This window comes from Taudactylus pleione, unplaced genomic scaffold (assembly GCF_031769625.1).
Source record: "Taudactylus pleione unplaced genomic scaffold, aTauple2 ptg000093l, whole genome shotgun sequence".
NCBI lineage: Eukaryota > Metazoa > Chordata > Amphibia > Anura > Myobatrachidae > Taudactylus > Taudactylus pleione.
The window spans coordinates 1-9,760 of record NW_028284495.1 but is presented as its reverse complement, the minus strand read 5'-3'; the positions used below and the strand labels follow the sequence as shown (position 1 = coordinate 9,760).

Sequence of the window (9,760 nt, the reverse complement as noted above, 5' to 3'; positions counted from 1 at the left end):
CGTCTAGGCTGCTGCTAAGCAACAGTGCACATTGCTATCTATGATTGGCTCTCTGAGACAGTGAGAGCCAATCAGAGCGCAGCCCTCTGCCCTGAGGCAGCAGTCACTCAAACAGCACAAGTTTTTTTTCCTGTGACGTGCCTCATTCCAAGCCTCAGTTTCAGATGCTCTCTTGCTGCTTCAACACCCAGGTCAGCTCCTATACAGCAGCTTGGTGCTAGATTTTTATTATTTTTTTCCTGTGACTTGTTTCACTAAAATCGTCACTGCTCGGCTCACTTTTGTCACAGATTAAAGTTTCATACACCTAACCCTTCCTCGACCAATGCTGTATAGAATAGTAAAAACATCAAAATTCATCCAGTGGTTCACGAGATTAGCCCAAAAACCCATAACCCAGACACTTTATTTTATAAAGTGATTTTGAGAAACTGAAATGAAAGTGACTGAGCTCAATGTAAAGAATAGAGACAGGAAGCCCAAGTCATTCTCATCTATGCCCAATGAATATATACTTTCTAAATTTTATTTGCACTAACATTTATTTAGAACTGCAGTAGCTGTATATTTGTTTTATACTCATTCATATTCATTCCATCATTCACCAAATATACTTGAAATAATTAGGCACAGCAATAGATAATACCCAGTTATTGTTTTCATGGGAAAGTCCCAGTCTCTCCCAGTCAGTCTCTCTCTCTCTCTCCCAGTCAGTCTCCCTCTCCCAGTCAGTCTCTCTCTCTCTCTCCCAGTCAGTCTCCCTCTCCCAGTCTCTCCCACTCTCTCTCCCTCTCCCACTCTCTCTCCCTCTCCCAGTCAGTCTCTCTCTCTCTCTCCCAGTCAGTCTCCCTCTCTCTCTCCCAGTCAGTCTCCCTCTCCCAGTCTCTCCCACTCTCTCTCTCCCTCCCTCTCCCAGTCAGTCTCCCTCTCCCAGTCAGTCTCTCTCTCAATATAAAACAAATTTAGGAAATGACCTCATCAACAAGAGAAGGGGTTAAATGTTCACAAATCCTAACATGCAACCAATATGAAAAATACATCATGGAACATTGGCAAATGTATATGTAAAATTCCAAATCACTTAATAAAAATTACAATGTTTGGCTAGCAGGGTAAGTTTGCCTTCTAGCTCACTACAAAATACCAATTTAGAAATAACTACCCCCAGTGTCTATGTAATATAATAATATACCAGCTTGAGATGACAAACAGAATGGATGCTAAACTTACTGCAGTGTATACTAAAAATGGTGAGGTAATACTGTGTCTACAGGGAGTAAAGGCGTACTTGCAGTTTCCATTTTACCCGTGTACTTCACTCCACAAATGTTCAAAATTTTATTTTGTCTTTACTACACATTTCAAAATCCATGGTTTTACGCAAGAACAAAAGTAACATACTATGTACCGAAAATAACAAATACACACCAACAAATGTAATACAGCTGAAATGTCAACAGGTTGTGACAGTTTGGAGAGAATTCAATTCAGAAAAATAAGTTGCCGCGATGTGCGACTGCACACATTACCACTTAATACGGAAAGTCAAGCATCGCTAATTTTCATGCTCACCTGTATGGTGTGCGAGGGAAAATTAGCAATGTTACTGACAGAAGTGCATTTGGACAACTGTTCAGGAAACAATTTGCAGTAATAGTACAGAATTAATTCCCATCTTTGACAGAAGAATTAAAATATTAGACAGGAAAAGTGAGCATTTCATATACTAACAATTTATATCTACATTATTTCCTAATTATAATTTTTTCTTTAGTTAACCACCAAGAGACCATTCATAAGATTAAAAACATTTGTCGTGTAATTCTTTGATATTCATATTTTCAGCTGAAAAAAAATTAAAATTATAAAAAAAGGTCTAAATGGCACTTACTTTAGACAACTAGCAAAAATTGGGTTGGTAGCGTCATACTAATATTTATTTTAAGGATTCAGGAAAAAAAAAAAAAAAACCATGGCAATCCTTAACAGCAAAACACTCAAGTTTTGTATAAATTAAATTGCAGTTTATTTCAGATAACATTCTATGTGGTAAAAAGCAACAAGGCAGATTGCTTATTATTTTTAATGTTATCGAAAAGGCTGTGGAGGCAAAAAAAAATAAAAAAATTATTCTTGTATTTAAAATAAGATGTCAAATTCCCACGAGATATCTATGAAAGCAGAATCTGAAAAGACGATAATGTAATCCATATTGAATACTATTTTAAAATAGTCTTTCAAATCAAAATGCAGTCAGTCATTTTGGCATCCAGGCATCTGCGACTCAGAAATTTACAGCAGAAAAATACTTTGAAAATCAAGTCCTCAGAATTGTATGCACTAAATTGCAGACACTGTTGTCAACACTGGCTTAACTCGTGTTTCAGTAAACACAAATTAAAGTCTTTCATGTCCTTTGTACCATTGTGTGTTTATATACATATATTTTTATATTTACTTGGGTAAAATTTTTAGAGATAATTTTTCAACAAGTGCGCTGTGGTCCATCCCGATGCTGGCAAGCAGCCCACCCTCATTCCCGTATGACCCCATATAAATAATTTCTTCGCCTTTAAGATTTGTCATGTGACCACCAAGGGCATTCAGTATAGCGTTTCCAGCACAAATGTCCCACTTCTTGATGTAAGTGACGTGAACATACACATCAGCAGTTTCCTGTTCATTTCCTGGCACATCAAGCAATGAAAGAACTTTATAACCTTGAAGACAAAAGGAGATTAGTTACTGGCATTTGTACAAAAGATTTAAAGTAATAAGAAAAAAATTGTGAATTTTATGTTCATAGTGATGAAGTCATTATTCCGTGATGTATCCAAATTAAATTTCTTACCCAAAGTGCAAAATGGTACAACACTGTGCACTTTCCATATGGATAAGCTTTATTTATTTGTTGCAATGGGTGGATTAAAGTCTCTGCCAAAGAGATAAACTGGTAAGGCTGCAGATGATTTTATCCCTTTAACAAAAAAACGCGTAATAGCTGTAAATACTATTGGGGTAGTTTCAGCTAGGGATAGCCATCAACATTTAACCACCATCAAGGGTTTGCCACCGATGATCAATAGTTTTGACATTGATGGCGGAGATCCCATGGTTCTCCACAATCGATGGGAGGTAAGGCAGCAATGTTGTTTTATTCTCTTTTCCCCCTCGGCACTGGGGATTTCTGCCAAGAGCTGCCACATATCCTTCCCCACAGCAGGGACGGCTATAGATAGGAGCAAACCATTAATGGTTCAAAGTTTAGTGTTCATTCCAGCACCCTGCACCTGTCACAACCCGTGCAGTACCTCTTTCCTGCCTGGGGTGTCGCTGTCTGCTCTGGTGTTTCAACCGCACTCTGGTCTGTATCTCAGCAGTTTGTAGTATCAGCAGAGTGTGCTGGAAGCACCAAAGCAGAGAGTGACACACAGTGGACAACAAATGGTGTGCTACAGACCAGAGTGTGCTAGAAGCACCAGATCATAGTAACACCCCAGGCAGGAAAGAGGAACTGCACCGGTTGTGACAGGTGCAGGGTGCTTGAATGAACACGAACAATTAATAGTTTCATGCCACTGAGGTTAACTACTGATTGCACCATCGATCATTAACTCACTGATTGCCATCCCTAGATTCAGTGCTGACATCTGTATGTTGTGGCCTGGTAATCAACGATACTATTACACAACTGTAGTGGGAATGGTATTTATTTTATTTTGGTCATAAACAAATGGTGGTAATAGGCTGTGGTGATACTGACTGGATCAAGCCTTCCCTATACAGCAGGAGTTCCCAAATTCTGCCATTACAGTCCTGGTTTTACGGACATGAATGCTTGAGCACAGGAGACTTAATTAGTACCTCATCAATTTGATTTAACCATCTGGACCCAAGAATGGATATCCTGCACTGTAATGGCACAGTTTGGGAAACTCTGCTAGATAGGCTCATCACCCTTTGTAGTATAGCTGTACTAACCTGTTCCACTCAATAGGAGTACCTACTAGGGGGCTGTAAGGTGTAAATGGCTCTGCCAAAGCATCGCATGACAAGAGCTAGATCACACAATTTGTACCAAACAACGTGGGAATGGCTAAAATGAGGAGAAATGGGAATACCTATGGTCAGTTTTTAAAGTGTCATTGTCCTAAGAACGAGTTGTGCAACATACCTGACCCTCCAGCAGATATGATTTTAGTTTTGTTGCCAAAGGACTGGAGGGTCACATCTTTCACCTTCCCAGAATGGCTCCGAGACACAATGATAGTCGGAGTGTCCTCATTGTAGGAGGTCCGCTTCTTAGTATTTGACCCTCCATCCACCATTGCCCAAGCTAGGAGAGGTAAAGTAGAAGCACAGTTAGCAAGTTCAGCAGAAACACACAAAACAGAATGTTATATGCCCCAAATCATGACCATCTGAAATTCCACCTACTGGCAAAGAAATCTAGAACGTTTAACCATGGTTAATTTGATCCGATCCCACATCCTAAATTGATTTGGAGATTTAGAGGTGGAGGGGGGGAGAGAAGTTGTTTTTGTGCTTAGCTTTAAGACTACAGACCAACTAGGAAAGCCAGTTTCAGTGATGTTATAATCATGGCCAGTTTCTGAGAGGCCAGCACACAATTCTGTATCTATGTGCATCCACACTCATCATACTACTTTTATTAACAGTACTCATTCTAACCTGTACCATTTTCACAAAACCTATTGTCAGGGTGCAAAGGATTACATCAGTAATCATCTGGACCTTTCAATACAAATGGATTTAATTTATCAATGGTTATACTGCCTGCAAAGAATATTCATAGAAACAAAAGCATAAATGTCAAAAAAAATTGTCACTGAAATCATACTTATACCAGTGGTTCCCAAGCTTTCTTGAATCCAATAATGCCGAAAGTTTCTTATTGAGAAATTTAACAAAGTATTAAAACACATTGTGGCTACCAGTCATCCTCATGTTCAGTTATGTGGTGGTGGACAGGGTGTTGCTTCCATTTGTCCACATATTTAAGGATTGGCAGCCACCATCAGTGGTTTAGCCTATCACAATTAATTTGATTTGGTCCTTGATCCCCAACTTGCGGCACCCCGGCAAGTGTCCCGCGGCACTCAGTTTGGGAACCACTGCCTTATACCATTCAGTAAGAAAACCTAAAAAGATCACTCACCAGTATAACCTGTGAAAGGTTTATGTATAACACCTATAACTGGTTTGCCATCCACAGCAACACATACCATAGTAGTTACGTAATTAATCAGATTCTCTGGAAAAGAAAAAGAAATGATTGAGAGCATGGCAGTAAGTATGCAGCATGCACAGTATATGGTGTTACAGTAATTTCCATAGCACAAATGCATGGTGATAACTGCCATCCTCTTTAGCTGTGCTCATGTTTGCATAGAAGAGCAGTTATAGAACACGAGGTACTAAATAAGCTTGATTTGCTGTATATGCAGTCAGCAGTTGTGAAGGCCCTTTCTATGTACAGTATATACAGATAATGTATGATTATGTACACTCAGACTCAAATATTTATACATACACATCTATAAGTTTACATAGAAAATATTTTCTATAATGACAATGTATATTTTATAGCTATAGAAGTTCCAAGGAGACGGGGGCGAGTGCTGCCCTGTTGATGAGACGGACAATGTTTTAAATTGCAACAAGTCACTCCATACCCAGACGTTTGTAAGCACTGAGGACAAAGTACCGAAGTTATCTTTCACATCAGGAAGAACACGGACACAACTAACCTCAATACATACGAAGCAATTAAAGGCTATGGCCCTATGACGTCTTTTTATGCTATAAATACATTGCACCGTCTGCACTATGTAGTAGGCCATTAAAAAAAAAAAAAAAACCCCACTAGTAATCACTAACATACTGAATGAGTACCAAATGTCACATAATAAATAATAATTTAAATATATGTATATATTACCAGTTATTTATATAGTGCACACATATTCCGCAGCGCTTTACAGAGAATATTTGGCTATTCACATCAGTCCCTGCCCCAGTGGAGTTTACAATCTATATTCCCCTACTACATACTCACAAACTAGGGTTATTTTTTGCTGGGAGCCAACTAACCTACCAGTATATTTTTGAAGTGTGGGAGAAAACCTGAGCACTCGGGAAACGCACGCAAGCACAGGGAGAATATACAAACTCTACAGCAGTAGTAGTTAATATAGGTTACACGCGGATATAAACAAAAAAAAAAAGTAGCTTTTAAGAATCAAATCATTGTCTGGATCAAGAACAAGGTTATCTGAGAAAATTGATCTATAATGTGCAGGAGGGGAAAAAAAAAGTCATGAGAGAATGCTAGCAGGTTTAGAGATTTAAAACTTGAACAGAACGTCCCTCTTTGCTGCCACAAATTACACCGTGTAGAAAGAAATGATCCAATTAACAAGAAAGATGAAAGATTAGCTCTGTACTTACAGAACTGATAATGGCTGACCAGCTGCGTCTGCTCACTAATAAGCACTTTGAAAGGGAGATCAGTCATTCAAATGTCTCCAATATGGCAATAAAACTCAATAAGCAATGAATTGTGGGTGAAGTAAACAAAATCACTGATTTACAGCAAGTGGCTGTGTTAAATGCTGAGATTTATAAGATTAAAGCTGTGAGCTCATGAAACAGAGCTCCATAGCAACTTCATTCATTCATAAAAACTATACTGTCCTAGTAAAAGTTTCATTAAAGCTTCTCAGAGAGCTCTTTTCCCATAGGAAAATGAGCAATATTCAATGTATTAATGAAACTTACGCGTTTCTCCACTCACACACTATGAGGTTCCATCACAGTACAATACATCTGCTCAGTTGTGTTACAGAACATAGGAATGTAAGCTCCCTTACATGTGGACATACAACTATTAGGAAAGTAATATTTAGTGGTGTGATAACAATAAAGTAAAAGTTCTTCCTTGATTTGGAAACTAGCTGGGATGCCCAGACTGAAGAATGAACCCTGAAGTACATCTGCAGCCTTCGTTTTTTTTTATATTGTCCTCATCTATAAGCTATTCCATTGATCCTGAAAAGAACTCCACTGCTTTTTGTTGTTACAGCCTTGTTCCAAAATGGAATAAATTAAATTTTTGTCTGAAAATTCTACACACAATACCCCATAATGACAACGTGTCCATTTTTTTGCAAGCAGCTTCTGCTGATTAGAACATGCAACATGTCTATATCCTGTGCGCAACTGCGGGTGTATCTGCATTACAGTGTCTCAGCTACTAACACTAACGTACCATTTCGCATGTAGATACATCCACAGAATATAGGCATGCCACATATTTTAATCAGAAGCTGCTTGTACATCCCATTCGAATCACTATGCGAATAAGACACATCTGAAGGTAAAATGTCGTATGAAAAGACGCTCTGCACTACCAAGTTATAAGGCGCTCACATGTTATGTAACACAATTTGTAACGCGGAGGATAGAGGTTTGTGGACACATCTGTAGCAGTATGTAAAGTAACTGACATCTTGGAAATGCCCAGACCTGCATAAATTGTAATCTGACATCTCGTGAGTTAGTTTGAACACCGGCTAGACTGCTCATGGCAAGGCAACATGAATTACTGAAGCTTGAACAGGGCATGATTTTGGGTGCCCAACGGATGGGACATACAGTCAGGTGCATAAATATTGGGACATTGACAGAATTTTCATATTTTGGCCTCTATTCACCACCACAATGGCTTTGAAATGAAACAAACAAGATGTGCTTTAACTGCAGACTTTCAGATTTAATTTGAGGGTAATTACATCCAAATCAGGTGAACGGTGTAGGAATTACAACGGTTTCTATATGTGCCTCCCACTTTTTAAGGGGCCAAAAGTAATGGGACAAACTAAACAATCCTAAATCTAACTTTCACTTTTTAATACTTTGTTGCAAATCCTTTGCAGGCAATTACAGCCTGAAGTCTGGAACGTATAGACATCACCAGACGCTGGGTTTCATCCCTGGTAATGCTCTGCCAGGACTCTACTGCAAATGTCTTCAGTTCCTTCTTGTTCTTGGGGCATTTTCCCTTCAGTTTTGTCTTCATCAAGTGAAATGCATGCTCAAACGGATTCAGGTCAGGGGATTGACTTGGCCATTGCATCACATTCCACTTTTTATCCTCAAAAAACTCTTTGGTTGCCTTTGCAGTATGCTTCGGGTCATTGTCCATCTGCACTGTGAAGCGCCGTCCAATGAGTTCTGAAACATTTGACTGAATGAGAGCATATAATATTGCCCGAAACACTTCAGAATTCATTCTGCTGCTTTTGTCAGCAGTCACTTCAATAAATACAAGGGAACCAGTTCCATTGGCAACCATACATGCCCACACCATGACACTACCACCACCATGCTTCACTGATGAGGTGGTATGTTTTGGATCATGAGCAGTTCCTTTCCTTCTCCATACTCTTTTCTTCCCATCACTCTGGTACAAGTTGATCTTTGTCTCATCTGTCCATAGGATGTTGTTCCAGAACTGTAATGGCTTTTTTAGATGTTGTTTGGCAAACTCTAATCTGGTCTTCCTGTTTTTGTGGCTCACCAATGGTTTACATCTTGTGGTTCACCCTCTATATTCACTCTTGTGAAGACTTCTCTTGATTGTTGACTTTGACACATATACACCTACCTCCTGGAGAGAGTGTTCTTGATTTGGCCAACTGTTGTGAAGGTGTTTTTCTTCACCAGGGAAGAAATTCTTCTGTCATCCACCACAGTTTTCTTCCATGGTCTTCCAGGTCTTTTGGTGTTGCTGAGCTCTCCAGTGCGTTCTTTCTTTATAAGAATGTTCCAAACAGTTGATTTGGCCACACCTAATGTTTTTGCTATCTCTCTGATGGGTTTGTTTTGATTTTTCAGCCTAATGATGGCTTGCTTCACTGATAGTGACAGCTCTTTGGATCTCATATTGAGAGTCGACAGCAACTGATTCCAAATGCAAATGTCACACCTAGAATCAACCCCAGACCTTTTACCTGCTTAATTGATAATAAAATAGCTTTTGAGTTGATAGTCCCATTACTTTTGGCCCCTTAAAAAGTGGCAGGCACATATAGAAACTGTTGTAATTCCTACAACGTTCACCTGATTTGGATGTAATTACCCTCAAATTAAATCTGAAAGTCTGCAGTTAAAGCACATCTTGTTTGTTTCATTTCAAAGCCATTGTGGTGGTGAATAGAGGCCAAAATATGAAAATTCTGTCAATGTCCCAATATTTATGCACCTGACTGTATATTGCCGAAATTCTGTGGAAATTCAACATTGCTCTAGCTACGGTGTCACATGTGTACCAGAAATACAGCATGGAAGGCATTACAACCCAGCGTGGACAGCGCAGTGGCAGACTACAAGTGCTTAATGCTCGTACCAGTGGCATCTGGTCAGAATTGCGACACTGGCTCAAATCACGTCCACATTCAATGCAGGAGATACCAGATGCATATCCAGCTGGTCAGTGTAGCATTCCTTAGCTTCCCATGGGATGTGGGAGGAGTAGACCCACCAGAGTGCCCTTGATAACACTCCGACAGCACCTCGGCTCGTGACATCGCTAATTGAAACCTGGAAGGCTGGCAACATATGCAGTTATTTTGGGCTGATCATAAGGTTTGGGTGCGGCACAGACCTCACGGGGCCATGGACCCCAGTTGTCAACAAGCCATCTTGCAGGCTGCTGGTGGTTCCATATGGTATGGGG

General features: G+C 39.6%; 1 protein-coding gene across 1 annotated transcript; it reads right to left on the bottom strand.

Moving 5' to 3' along the window:
* Nucleotides 1–1,324: 1,324 nt before the first annotated feature.
* On the bottom strand, nucleotides 1,325–5,321 carry LOC148526776 (inositol monophosphatase 3-like). The gene is made up of 3 exons (XM_088469738.1): nucleotides 5,180–5,321; nucleotides 4,175–4,336; nucleotides 1,325–2,720 (listed from the first exon to the last, which is right to left on the bottom strand). The coding sequence occupies exons 1-3, from the start codon at nucleotides 5,304–5,306 to the stop codon at nucleotides 2,455–2,457; spliced, it is 555 nt and encodes a 184-aa protein (XP_088325864.1). The 5' UTR covers nucleotides 5,307–5,321; the 3' UTR covers nucleotides 1,325–2,454.
* Nucleotides 5,322–9,760: the final 4,439 nt, after the last annotated feature.

Excerpts from the sequence above, each read along its gene's own strand:
- LOC148526776 (XM_088469738.1), bottom strand. The coding sequence starts at position 5,306 with ATGCTCTCAATCATTTCTTTTTCTTTTCCAGAGAATCTGATTAATTAC. Across the intron at positions 4,337-5,179 it reads ACCTTTCACAGGTTATACTG|CTTGGGCAATGGTGGATGGA; the intron begins GTGAGTGATCTT and ends TACCTCTCCTAG. Across the intron at positions 2,721-4,174 it reads CATATCTGCTGGAGGGTCAG|GTTATAAAGTTCTTTCATTG; the intron begins GTATGTTGCACA and ends TTTGTCTTCAAG.